This window comes from Elephantulus edwardii, unplaced genomic scaffold (assembly GCF_000299155.1).
Source record: "Elephantulus edwardii isolate Elephantulus edwardi_28Jun2011 unplaced genomic scaffold, EleEdw1.0 scaffold00269, whole genome shotgun sequence".
NCBI lineage: Eukaryota > Metazoa > Chordata > Mammalia > Macroscelidea > Macroscelididae > Elephantulus > Elephantulus edwardii.
The window spans coordinates 2,946,656-2,961,389 of NW_006400019.1; the positions used below are offsets into that span (position 1 = coordinate 2,946,656).

Genomic DNA, 14,734 nt, shown 5'->3' on the forward strand with positions numbered 1-14,734 from the left:
GCGATTGGCACAGGACAGAGCGGAGTTTAGGGCTGTTGTACATAGGGTCGCTATGAGTTGCAGGCGACTCGACGGCACATAACAACAACAACAACATATAGATTAAAAAGGTGAGGAGATAGGATACATCGCTGGCATACACCCTCCCCAATTTTGAACCATGCAGTGTTTCCCTGCTCTGTTCTGACAACTGCCTCCTGGTCCAAGTATAGGTTTCTCATTAGCACAATCAAGTGTTCTGGGATTCCCATTCTTCTCAGAGTCAGCCACAATTTGTGTGATCCACACAGTCAAATGCCTTTGCATAGACAATGAAACACAGATAGACATTCTTCCGGTACTCCCTGCTTTCAGCCAAGATCCATCTAACATTAGCTATAATATCCCCGGTACCACAGCCTTTTTTAAAACCAGCCTGCACCTTGGGTAGTTCTTTGTTGATGTACTGTTCCTTTTTGGATAATTTTCAGCAGAATCTTGCTTGCATGTGATATCAATGATATTGTTTGATAATTTCCACACTCTGTTGGGTCATATTTCTTTGGAAGGGGAATAAATATAGATCTCTTCCAGTCAGTTGGCCAGGTGGTTGTCCTCCAGATTTCTTGGCAAAACTTGGTGAGCACATCCAGGGTGCCGTCTGTTGAAATACAAACACATAGATAATGACCTACTAGGTACTGGCAAAATGAGATGGACTCGCATGGTACATTTTGAATCAGATGATCAGATGATTTACTATGCTGGAGATGAAAAGGTGAGGAAAAATTGGGTTTCTTTCATATTTAAAAAGTCATTTCTAGATCCATCTTGATATATAATGTTGTGAGTGACAGGACAATATCCATATGTATACAAGGAAGTCTAGTAAATACCACTATTATCCAAATATATGCACTGACAACTAGAGCCAAAAAAGGAGGAAATACAAGATTTCTACCAACTTTTGCAGTCAGAAATTGATCGAACATGCAATCAAAATGCATTCATAATAATGGGTGACTGGAATGCAAAAGTTGGGAATAGAGAAGAAGGATCAGTAGTTGGAAATCATGGACTTGATGAGAGAAATAAAGCTGGAGATAGAATGAAGAATTCTGTACATTCAATGATTTATTCATCATAAATACTTTTGTGAGAAACATAAACACAGACTACACACATGGATTTCACCTGATGGTATGCATAGGTATCGGATCGATTATATCTGTGGAATGAATCGCTGGAGAAGCTCAGTATCAGCTGTGAAAACTTAGTCTTCAGGAGGTCCCATTCATCAATGGTATCCTCTCCTGGTTGTGCATTTCTGGCTGTATTCGCCAGCCTCTCTATGCCATTGGCTAGGCCTTCTAAATTTGGTCCCATTTTATCTCTCAGGATCTTTATGGTATTAGGCTTTAACCCTAGGTCTCTGATCCATCTGGATTTGATTTTTGTGTATGGTATGAGATGTGGATCCTGTTTCAGCTTCTACAGGTAACAGTCCAGTGTTGCCAGCACCATTTGTTGAAGAGGTTATCATTTCCCCGTTTGATAGGCTTTGTTTCCTTGTCAAAAACCAGCTGACTGTAAGTAGATTGGTTAATTTCTGGGTTCTTGATTCTATTCCATTGTTCTATCATTGTACCAATACTATGCTGTTTTGGTTTTTACAGCTGTATAGTATATTTTGATGTCAGGGAGTGCTATGCCTCCCACTTCATTCTTGTTTTTCAGAAATGCTTTGCTTACTTGAGGTCTCTTTTCTCTCCAAATAAACTTGCCAATTGCTTTTTCTATCTCTTTGAAAAATCAGTTGGTTATCTGTATTGGGACTGCACTGAACAGATAGATTGCTTTTAGTAGGATTGCCATTTTCACTATATTAAGTCAATAGGATTAGGTGTATCAGGGTCAGTGAGACTAGCTCAGTATATGGCCAGGTTGCTATGAGTCACAGGTGACTCGACTGCACATAACAACAACAACATCCATGAGCAGGAACATTTTCCCATTTATTTACGTGTCTCATTGTATCTCACAGTAGTGTTTTATAGTTTATAAAGGTCTTTTATGCCTCTAGTTAGGTTCACTCCCATGTATTTCAATTTGTGGTTGGGTACTGTAAATGGTATTGCTGTCTTAGTTTCCTTCTCTGTGTCACCTTTGTTACTGGAGAGGAATACCACTGATTTTTTTATATTGATCTTATATCCTACTGCTCTACTAAATTGGTCTACTGGGTCTATGAGTTTTATTGTTGAGTCCTTGGGGTTTTCTGTTTACACTATCATATCGTCTGCATATAGGGACTGTTTTACCACTTCTCTGCCAATTTGGATGCCTCTTATTTCCTTCATACTGCCCTAGCAAGTATTTCCAATACAGTATTGAAGTAGACTTCCTTGCCTGGTCCATGTTCACAAGGAGAATGCCTTTATTCTTTCTCCATTGAGAATAATGTTAGCTGTTGATTTTGCACAAATACTTTTCATTATATTGAGGAAATTCCTTTCTATTCTTATTTTGCTGAGTATTTTAATTAGAAAGGGGTGTTGGATTTTGTCGAAGGCCTTTTCTGCATCAGTTGATAGGATCATGTAGTTCTTGTTTTTTGCTTTGTTAATGTGGTCAATTATGTTGTTTTTCTTATATTGAACCATCCTTGCATACCTTTTATGAATCCCACTTGGTCATAATGAATTCTTTTTTCTTGTGCTTTTGTATTCTATTGACTAGGATTTTGTGAAGGATTTTTGCATCTATATTCATGAGAAATACTGGTCTGTACTTGTCTTTCTTGGTAATATCTTTGCCTGGTTTTGGTATTAGGGTTATGTTGCTTCGTAGACTGATTCCAAGGGTGTTCCTTCTCTTTCTATATTTTCAAATAATTTAAGTATAACTGATGATAGATCTTCTCTGAATGTTTGGTAGATTTCAGCTGTGAAGCCATCTGGTCCAGGACTTTTTTGGTAGGTGAGTCTTTTTATGACCTGCTCAATTTCTTCTTCTGTGCTGAGTCTATTCAAGTGTTCTATCTCTGTGTCAATCTTGGTAGGGTGTGAATTTCATACTATCAGTTTGTTTAGTTGTTATGATGTCACCTCTATCATTTCTTATTAGAGTTATTTGTATCTTTTTTAAGTTTGCCAATGATTTGTCAATTTTATTAACGCTTTCAAAGAACCAGCTCAAAGTGGCATCATTTCTTTTCTGTTATCTGTCTCATTGATTTCAGTTCTTGTCCATATCATTTCCTTTCTTCCAGAAGCTGAGGGGTTAAATTGTTGTTCTTCTTTTGTCTGATGGAGGTGTTGAGTTAGACCATTAATTTTGCTTCTTTCTTCGTTTTTTTTTGTTTGCCTACTAGTATGAACGATCAAAATCCCATTCTTCTCAGAGTCAGCCACAGTTTGTTATGATCCACACAGTGTGGCGTCAGGATTGGTGGAGGATCTATTAACAATCTTCGTTATGTAGATGACACAACCCTGCTTACTGAAACTTAGGAGGACCTGAAATGCTTGCTGCAGAGGGTCAAGGACTGCAGCCTTCAGTATGGATTGAGGCTCAATGTCAAGAAGACAAAGATTCTCACCACTGGACCAATTAGCAGCATCAGAATGGAAGGTGAAGAGATTGAGATTGTTAACAACTTTAGTCGGCTTGGCTCCACAGTCAACACTCTTGGCACCAGTAGCGAGGAAATAAAAAAACATATTGCGATGGAAAAGTCTGCTGTTAGGGACCTCTCCAAAGTACTGAAGAGCAATGGTGTCACTCTGGAGACTAAGGTGCTTCTGATACAGGCTGTGGTCTTTGCAATCACTTGTTATGCATCAGAGAGTTGGACAGTGACTAAGGAGGATAGAAGGAGAATTGATGCCTTTGAGCTGTGGTGCTGGAGAAGAGTATTGAATGTACCATGGACTGCCAAGAAAACAAACACATCCATCCTGGAGAGGGTGAAAACAGGCTGTTCCTAGGAGTCAAGGATTCTGGGGCTTCGTCTGACATACTTTGGACATGTTGTAAGGAGGGAGAGGTCCTTGGAGAGGGACATCATGCTTGGGGGGGGGGCGGCGCAGAAGGGGAAGACCCTCTAGGAGGTGGATTGATTCAGTGACTGGGATAATCGGGATGGGTGTGTCAGAGGCAGTGCGGTTGGCACAGGACAGAGCAGAGTTTAGGGCTGTTGTACATAGGGTCGCTATTTCCTCATTGATCCACAGGCTATTTAGTATTATTTAACTTCTAAATGTTTGGGGATATTCCTATTGTGTGTGTTTTTAAAGAAGATAAGTCTTCCTTATTAGACTATTTTTTTTCATCCTTAAAGGACCTATTAAATGAGAAGTTTGTGAAGTGTGAATATCAGTGGGTCCACTCTTTCTCCACTCAACCTTATGCTCTCTAGTCTCATTCCTTTCCAAAACAACTCTCAAAATCAGCTACGACAGTTATGCAACTTCTCTGTGATTGTCTCGTGTCTTTTTTTGAGATACATTCCAATGAACAACTTTTTCAACAAATGGTGCTGGAAAAACTGGACTGCTACCTGCAGAAAGCTGAAACAGGATGCACATCTCACACCATACACAAAAATCAACTCAAGGTCGATCAGAGACCAGAGAGTAAAGCCCAAAATGATAAAGTTCATTAAGAGACAAACTAACATCAAGCTTAGAAGGCCTAGTCTATAGAATTAAGAGCTTGCCAAATACAGCCAGAAATGCACAATTTGAAGAGGATAAAATTGATGAATGGTACATTGTAAAGATAAAATCATACTAATTGACATAGTTCAACTAACAGATGCTGCCGTAGATGTGCGCACAAAGTTGTGCCAAGAAATTTGGAGGACAACCATTTGGCCAACTGACTAGAAAGAAAGGTGATCTCACAGAGTGTGGAAATTAATAGACAATATCATTAATATAACATGGAAGCAAGATTCAGCTGAAGATTATCCAAAAACGACTGGAGCATCAACAGAGAAATGCCATAAGTGCGGGCTGGGATTAGAAGGGGTCATGGTACCAGGGATATTGTAGCTAATGTTAGATGGATGTTGGCTGAAAGCAGGGAGTACCACAGAAATGTCTATCTGTGTTTCATTGACCGTGCAAAGGTGTTTGACTGTGTGGATCATAACAAACTGTGGCTGACTCTTAGAAGAATGGGAATCCCAGATTACTTGATTGTGCTAATGCAAAACCTATACTTGGACCAAGAGGCAGTCATCAGAACAGAGCAAGGAAACACTGCACAGTAAAAAATTGGGAAGGGTGTATGCCAGGGATGTGTCCTATCTCCGTATCTTTTCAATCTGTATGCAGAACTGATTATCTGGGAGACTGGGCTCTATGGGGAGAAATGTGGCATCAGGATTGGAGGAAGACTCATCAACAATCTGCGTTTTGCAGATGACACAACCCTGCTTGCTGAAATGAGGAGGACCTGAAGCGCTTGCTGCAGAAGGCCAAGGACTGCAGCCTTCAATATGGATTGAAGCTCAACATCAAGAAAACAAAGATTCTCACTACTGGGCCAATTGGCATCATCATGATAGATGGTGAAGAGATTGAGATTGTTCACAGCTTTAGTTTGCTTGGCTCCACATTCAACACTGTTGGCACCAGCAGCTAGGAAAGTAAAAGATGTATTGTGATGGCAAAGTCTGCTGTTAGGGACCTCTCTAAAGTACTGAAGAGCAATGAAGTCAGTCTGGAGATTAAAGTCTACCTGATACAAGTCATGGCGTTTTCAATCACTTGCTCCTTGGAGGCAAGGATTCTGAAGCTTCATCTGACATACTTTGGACATTGTGCAAGAAACTGTAAAAATGAAAGAATAAAACTGGGACAAAGATGCTCTATTTATAGCATAGTCTAGCAAACATAACTGAAAACACACAATCAGAGGGACCTCTAGAGTGCTGAAGGGGAAAAAAAAAGAGTACTGAAGAGCAATGATGTCAGGCTGGAGACTAAGGTGCACCTAATCCAGGATATAGTCTTCGCAATTACGTGCTATACATCAGAGAGTTGGACAGTGACTAGGGATGATAGCGAATTGATGCCTTTGAGCTGTGGTGCTGGAGAAGAGTGTTGATATACCATGGACTGCTAGGAGAACAAACGGGTTTGTCCTGGAGAGGGTGAAGCCAGAATATTCCCTGGAGTCAAGGATTCTGAAGGTTCATCTGACATACTTTGGGCATCTTGCAAGGAGGGATTGGTCCTTGGAGAGGGACATCATGTTTGGGAGAGTGGAGGAATGGTGCAGAAGAGGAAGACCCTCCATGAGATGGCTTGATTCTGTGATTGTGGTGGTGGGAATGAATGTGTCGGAGACGGCGAGGTTGGCACAGGATAGAGCTGCGTTTAGGGCTCTTGAACATAGGGTAGCTATGACTCACAAGTGACTCGATGGCACATAACAACAGGACCTCCTGAAAATTAAGCATACAAGTCAGTAGACTTTTTACAAAGAGAATGTACAGATTTGGCAAGGTGTACTTTTTTAGTAGTATATCTGATAAGGAATTAATCTCTAAAATTTCTAGAAAACGTGAATATCTCAACATGAGCTGATATGTCACCAAAAAAGACAAGTAGGAATCCAATATATATGTGAAGAAAAGGTTCATGATCTTTGTTGTACCAGGTGTAGGAGACTGCCTATACTCTTCTGGAGCAGCTGGTGGCCTTAAACCACACACCTTTGGGATTATAGTGCACCTTCTTGCCACTCAGCCACCAGACCCCTTAGACATTGCCAAACCCAACCCAACCTCCGGCCCTTCAGTTGATTCCTATTGATTCCTACTCATAGTGACTCTCCATTGATTGGGTTTTGAGGCTGTAAATCTTGACAAGAGGAGACTGCTCATCTTTCTACCATGGAGCAGTTGATAGATTAGAAGCACCTAATTTTTGGTCATGGTCTTTGCAGTCACTTGCTATGCATCAGAGAGCTGGACAATGACTAGGGAAGATAAAAGGATAATTGATGCCTTTGAGCTGTGGTGCTGGAGAAGGGTATTGACTATACCATTGACTGCTAAGAAAATGAACAGGTTTGTCCTGGAGAGGGTGAAACCAGGCTGATCCTTGGAGGTAAGGATTCTGGAGCTTCATCTGACGTACTCTGGACATGTTGCAAGGAGGGACCAGTCCTTGGAGAGGGACGTCATGCTTGGGAGGGTGGAGGGACAGTGCAGGAGAGGAAGACCCTCGATGAGATGAATTGATTCAGTGACTAGGGTAATCAGGCTGGGTGTGTCAGAGACAGATTGGCACAGGATAGAGTAGGGTTTAGGACAGGGTCGCTACGAGTCACAGGCAACTCGATGGCACATAACAACAACAGATCATAGGTCGACATGCAAGCTGAACAGATGTGGGATGGTCAGTTGGAGTATACCCATGGTATATATAGGCCTGAGAGAATATTTCTAAATAAGCATTTATGTGTACTGTAAGTATACTCAAACTATTGTAGAACATAGAAGGAGGCAACATTCTGAAAACTTCTTAGCCATACCCAATACCTTGAGCAAATGAGTTGCTGGGCTTGAGGACTTATGGCCACATTTTTGGTGGCAACTAGGTCAGCTGACATAATATACTTCACAAAGACAATGTTCAGACTCCTACTTTAGTGAGGTGGGAAAGGTCATAAAAGCTTATGTGTGAATGTTTAAGAGGTAATTATTGGCCTCTCCTCATCTGGAGCAAAGAAGAGGAAGAAAACCAATAACGGGGCAATAACTAGCCCACAGGTCTAATGGACCAGGAGAAGCACAGCCTGTAGATGAGAAGAACTAGATGGTGCCCAGCATGACTATTGATTGCTCAAATCAAGAACACAATACAAAATCCTGCATTGAGGAGAAGAAGAAAAATGCAGAACAAAATCCAAATTTGTAAAAAAGACAAGGCTTAATGTTCTGATAGAGAGTACTGGAACCCTGAGACTGGCTCATAGACACCTTTCAAGCCTGGGAATCACCTTTCAGCAAACAATAAACATGCCTGTAAAGTGAGCATTAACATCACGAAGGACTATGTTCCTCACTACTACCAACCACACTAAACCAAGAAGGCAGCATTGGCCCCAAAGCAAAGCTCAGGTGCTGGGAAGGGGCAGGAAAAAACAAATGGAGATGACCTCTGGTGGACTAGTGGCAAGAAACTGCACTGCAATCCCAGAGGTGCACAGTTCGAATCCACCAGATGCTCTTCTGGAGAAGGAGGGACAAATCTCCTCCTGTGCCAGTCAGATCTGATTTGACGGTACACATGCAAAAAAAGAATAAAAATTTTTTTAAAAAAGACAAATGGAAACCGGGAACTTAGGGAGAAGGGGAAAGAGTGCAGGATTGTGACTGCAAGTGATTTCAGTGACATTGTTCACTAGTTTCCACACACAGCTGGATCACCTTGCTTGGGAGTGGGAACAAATATGGTCCTCTTCCAATCTGTTGGCCAGACAGCTGCCTTCCAAATTTCCTGGTATAGACTGGTGAGCACATCCAGGGCTGCATCTGTTATTTGAAACAAGTCATTTGGCATCCCACTGATTCCTGCGTCCTTATTTTTTGCCAACGCTTTCAATGCAGCTTCTACTTCCTCCTACATTTCTATTAGCTCCTTTTCATACGGTACTTCATGAAGTTTTTCAGTGTTAATTAGTTCTTTCTGATACAGTGATTCAGTGTATTCCCTCCATCTTCTTTTGATGCTTTCTGGGTCATTCAATATATTGCCCATAGCATCTTTCAATATTGCGACTCGAGGTTTAAATTTGTTTTTCAGTTTTTTCTGCTTGAGACATGCAGAGCGAGTTCTTCCCTTCTTATTCTCCAATTCCAGCTCTCCACACATTCCATTATAATACTTTGCTTTATCCTCCCGAGCTGCCCTTTGAACTCTTCTGTTGAGCTCTTTTACTTCAGCATGTTTTCCTTTTGGCTTCTTGGTGCTCCAGTGCGATTTTGAGAGTCTCTTCTGACATCCATTTCTCTTTTGTCTTTCTCCTCTGTTTTTGTAATAAACTTTTGTTTTCTTCATCGATGATATCCCTAATATCATCCCACAACTTTTCTGGTCTTCGATCACTGGTGTTCAATCTCAAACTTATTCCTAAGATGATCCTGAAATTCAGATCGAATTGATTCAAGATCATATCTTGGTTCCTGTGGACTTATTTTATTCTCTTTGGCCTCTATTTGAACTTGCATATGAGTAAATTACTCATCAACTACTCATAATATTAATTACAATGTCTAATCAGCCCTTATTTTCTATTGCCTTTCCATTCACTCAACTGAAATATACTTCATTTAGACTTGTTTTTACTTCCACAGGTTCCAACATCTTTGTTAAAAAAAAATCTATATTTTATCTATTTGAGTTCTTTTGTTGTTATGTGGAAGTGATAGCATTTGTAGACCCTCCACAGATAATTTTAATACATTTAGAAACTGAAATGACTTCTATTTGGGCATTCAAGTAAGGGCTGAAAAGTTTTTATCCTTGGTGTATTGCACATGCTATTGAACTCACAACTGAGAACCTGGAAAGAGTTTTTCCTACCTTGACAAGCTATGAGCTAAAAGTTTTATCATCCTAGTCCTGTAAAAGGGGGCTCTGACGGCCCAATAGATATGGAATTGTTTAAATCCACAGCTGCTCTGCAGAAGAAATACAGGCCGTCTCCTCCTGCGCAATTTTTAGCATCTGAAAATCCTCTGGAGGGTCAGCTAAGGGTCAGTCTGACTTAAAGGCAATGAATTTGAGGAGTCTTATAAAAGGAATCTTGGTGGTGTACTTCGCTCCCAGCCATAACGTCAGTGGTTCAAACCCACCAGCCCTTCCATAGGGAAAACAAATCTGACAGTCTGTTTACAACCTTAGAAACCCAATGGGTCATCTAGGGCATATTCTCTCATTAATTCATCTTTGGGAACTTGGTTGTGTATAGTTGGGAGCAAGAAAGAAAATGCTGGTAATTCCCATCATTTGTGTTGCGTCTGTGTCACAACCAGTCATATTGGTAATATGGGAACCAACAATCCTCCTTGTTGGAGAAGAGAGTGCTGAGCTAGACTTTCTGGTACTTTACCAGCCTGTGTCTTTGGGTCCATTTGCTGAACCCACTGTTAGAATCTAGGTATTTGAGTTGAGAAATGGTTAGTGGCTGACTGGTTGGCCTCAGTAACAATTATATCTGTTTCTCCTACTCTAGCATGAAAATACAAGTATTTGTGAATTTCTTACCTATTTGTCCCTCAGGGGAGAAAATGGAAAGTGAGGGCTGCTGGTGAACTCTGAGTTAGAACAAGTGAACAATTATGTGAGTAATCCTACCTACATAATAAATCTGATGGAGTTGTTGAAGAGTCTGCTGTTCCTCTTCCCTAGGCATTGTGACTAATGTGTTCAACTTCACTGATCACATCCTGGCTGAAAACAGTATTAATTTGCTATTTCTCTTCTCTGGAGAACAGGTATAAAGACCTCTAGTTCTCAAGGCTGCCATTAAATTTATAGACATGGCCTCAAATTATTTATGGGACCAGAGAATATTGGTTCTGCAACTGGGCTTCTAGTTAGCCCCAAATAAAATTCAGTGTGAACTCTGTTTACTTTATAGTTGAGCCACAAAAATAAATTCTATATTTAAAAAAAGTAAATTATAGGGTTATTTAATATTTTAAGAAAACTCTTCTCCAGAGCTTCCATTAAAACTTAGGAGAATTTCTGATTATGATGTCAGGATGGAAAACTGACCTGAGCTGATTGCTTTTCAGGTATGAAAGAATTGAAATTCCAATCCATATTGTACCTCATGTCACCATTGGGAAAGTGTGCCTTGAATCAGCAGTAGAACTGCCTAAGATCCTGTGCCAGGAAGAGCAGGATGCATACAGGAGGATCCACAGGTAGATGACCTCTCCTCTCTCCTCCTTTCTTCTCTCTCCTCTCCTCTCCTCTCCCCTCTTCTCTTTTCCTCTCTTTTTTCTTCTCTTCTCCCCTCCTCCCCTCCCCTTCTCTCCTCTTCCCCACTAATCTCTAGTCTTTTTTTGCTTATTATCTTAAATAGCTTAACTGCTATACCCCTAGCTCTTTTACCTTCTAGTGAGAAAGCTTTATAATAGTTTCTGATCATACTGTTTCTTAGGCTGTGTGATGATAATCTCTACATTTGTTTCTCTGTGGTTACATTGTGGATCTTGCAAGGGCAAAGACTTTTTTTTGGTGTTTAAAATAGGTCTTACACATTACCAGATACCAATAAATGTGTATTGTGTGAAAGCTTCAAGTCAGCCAATACACATTACCAGATACCAATAAATGTGTATTGTGTGAAAGCTTCAAGTCAGCCAATCATTTCAAAATTACCATATGTTCCTTGAATGTTTATTATGTAAGATCACATCTCCAAAAAATTAACAATAGGAGGATTTAACTCACACATATTCATCTAATTCATTTGGTAATGTTTTGGTGCAATTTATCATTTTTGTTATAGTGCATGACTGTTTTGTTTTTCCTCTGGTACTGCTTGCCACTAACCTAAAGTATTTTATCTCTTTAGCCTTACACATCTGGACTCGGTAACCAAAATCCATAATGGTTCAGGTAAGGTTTTCCTTTTCAGTGATTCCTGAAATATTCAGCTGACAGAAGTAAAATTAGTAATGAGTAAAAGTTATTTTCAAATCTCTATTCCCAAAAGTTTTATCATCAACTCTACGCTCAACTTTTGTAGTCTTTTTACCACTCAGAGTACTACCTAGAGTAAAATCAAAAGCAAATGAGCTTTGACACTTATTTCTTGTTAGGTGCCATCAACTATGACTCGTAGTCACCCTGAATAAGAGACCTCAACCTTGCTGTATCCTGCCCTCACAGTGTCTAACATGCTCGAGCCAACTTCAACAGTCTCTGTGTCAAGAGATCTTATTGAGAGTTGTCTGCTCTTTCTCTCCCCTCCACCTTTCCCAGCATGATGCCTCTGTCCAAGGATTGGCTCCTTCTGAGAATATGCCCAAAGTATGTGAGTTTCTCCAGCTTTGCCTCAAAGGAGTATTCTGGTTGCACTTCCTTCAAGGCAGAGTTTTTTGTTCTTTTGGCAATCTATGGGATATACAGCACTCCTCTCCAATACCACAACTGAAAGACAAATTTTTCAGTCATTCTTATTCACTATCAAACATTCAGATTTATAGAAATGGATTTAATATACTATGTCATGGATCAGGTACACTTTAGTTGTTTAAATGACATCCTGGCTCTCTAGGACTTTAAAGAGGTCCTTGAAAGCAGATTTCCCCAGTGCAAGATGTCTTTGTGTGTGTGTGTGTGTGCGCGCGCGCGCGTACCGTCAAATCAGATCTGACTGGTACAGGAGGAGATTGTCCCTCCTTCCCCGGCAGAGCATCTGGTGGATTCGAACCGTTCGCCTCTGGGATTGTAGTTGCAGCTCCTTGCCACTAGGCCACCAGAGCTCCCCTGCAAGATGTCTTTTGCTTTCTTGACTGTGTGGGTGTTGAAGAAACTCTGAAAAGTACACTAGACAATGTTGTTATGTGCATTTTAGTTGCCTGTGACTTGTAATAACCCTATGAACAGCAGCTCTGAAGCCTGCTCTGTCCTGAGGCAGTCTCACTGACTCTAACACACCTACCCCCATTGTCCCAGTCACTGTATCAATCCATCTCATCCGGGGTCTTCCTCTCCTGCGCTGTTCGTCCACCTTTTTGAGCATAATGTCCTGCTCCAAGGATCAGTTCTTGCTGGCCACGTGCCTAAAGTATGTGAGACGGAACTTCAAAGCCCTAGTCTCCAAGGAGAAGATTGGTTTCACCCTCTCCAAGACAGACCTGTTTGTTTTCTTGGCAGTCCATGGTATGTTCAAGACTCTTCTCCAGCAACACAACTCAAAGGCATCAATTTTTCTTCTACTTCCCTAGTCATTGCCCAGCTCTTTGATCAACACCAAGTAATTGTGAAGACCATGGCTTGGATCAGGTGCACCATAGTCTCAGACTGACATCATTGCTCTTTAGCACTGTGGAGAGTTCTCTGATAGCAGACATACCCAATGAAATTAATCTTTGATTTCATGATTGCTGGTGTTGAGAGTGTTGCTTGTGGAGCCGAGCAAGCTGTAGTTGTTAACAACCTCAGTCTCTTCGATCTATCATGGAGCTGCCAACTGGCCCAGTAGTGAGAATCTTTTTTTTTTCTCCTTCAAACATTATTGCACGTTTAATGTTATGGTTTGACAATGCATTCTTCAAACAATCTGCAGACAACTACTGTTGGACAAAAAACCACTAGAGTAGATGCTGGGCTGTCTTCAATGGTTTATTAGGGACACACTTTACAAGCCCCGCGCGCTCAGCCGTAGCGGTGCAGCTGCAGGGTGCAGCGTGTGTGTGTGGTGTGGTGGAACTTGTGGCCTTTGCCCGGGCCACAGCTCTTGCATCTGGCCCATGTCAGCCCGTGCATCTCCCGGTGTTTGTGGACAGGCTTTGTGATCCACTGGGTGTAGGGATTTCTTCTGATCTCTTTATGGGATGGATCAATGAGGATAACCTCAAAGAACTTGTACATAGAATTTTCACCTACCTAGTAAGAATTCAGGGCCCCGCAGTGGTGACGAGCTCTCTCCTCAGTGATGGACTGGAGGCTCCACGCGAACTTGAGCTGGTTCATGCCGTGGTGGACAGGCTTGTCATAGGTGGCTCCCTTAGGGACCGGACATTTGTGGCCACCCCGGCAAACTCAAATCCAGTAGATGACGTAACCTTGTTTGGCCTTGTAGTCCACCCTACGCCCTGCCCAGTGGCGTGGGGTGTGGGACCCGGTGCAGCGCCGAGAGCTGTCAATACTGCCAGCAGCGCATCCACAGGAGGAAGCGTATCACGTCCGACTGCTTCTTCTGCCACAGCTCCTGGATGTACTTGTACACGCCCATCTTGGCTCACCTTGATGGCTACTGCCAGACGGAAAGGAAGAAACCTTTCTCCCAGGAATCTTTATATTTTTTTTTTTTAATGTTGAGCTTCACTTCATATTGCAGTCCTGTACCTGCAGCAAATACTTCAGGTCCTCCTTAGTTTCAGCAAGCAAGATTGTGTCATCTGCATAATGCGGGTTGAGTCTTCCTCCAATCCTGATGCCACACTCCTCCTCATAAAGTCCAACCTCCCAAATGATCTGTTTTGCATACTTGTTGAAAAGGTATGGAGACAGGATGCATCCCTAACAAACTCCTTTCCTGATTTTGAACCATGCAGTGTTTCCTTGCTCTGTTCCAATGACTGATTTCTGGTCCAACTATAGGTTTCACACGAGCACAGTCAAGTGTTCTGGGATTTTCCTAAAGGTTAGCCACAATTTGTTGTGATCAACACAGTGAAATGCACAGTCAATGAAACACCTATAGACATTCCTCTGGTACTCTCTGCTTTCTGCCAAGATCCATCTGACATTGGGGACAACCCTGCCACAACCTCTTCTAAATCCAGCTTGTATTTCTGATACTCCTCTGTCAATTTATTGTCAGTTTATTGTCAAATTATGTCATTCTTAAATAATCGTTAGCAGGATTTTGCTTGCATGTGATATTAGTGATGTTGTTGTTGTTGTTATGTGCCGTCGAGTCGCCTGCGACTCATAGCGACCCTATGTACAACAGCCCTAAACTCCGCTCTGTCCTGTGCCAATTGCAC

The 14,734-nt window shown here is 41.5% G+C and overlaps 1 protein-coding gene and 1 pseudogene across 1 annotated transcript in view; one reads left to right on the plus strand and one right to left on the minus strand.

Moving 5' to 3' along the window:
* Nucleotides 1–14,734, plus strand: part of BRCC3 (BRCA1/BRCA2-containing complex, subunit 3) — an 81,621-nt gene that overhangs the window by 42,765 nt on the left and 24,122 nt on the right. Inside the window, exons 12-13 of the mRNA XM_006900002.1 lie at nt 10,800–10,933; nt 11,590–11,633. Of these exons, the coding sequence (XP_006900064.1) occupies nt 10,800–10,933; nt 11,590–11,633 (178 nt within the window). The remainder of the gene's footprint in view (nt 1–10,799; nt 10,934–11,589; nt 11,634–14,734) is intronic.
* Nucleotides 13,398–13,977, minus strand: LOC102870509 (annotated as a pseudogene).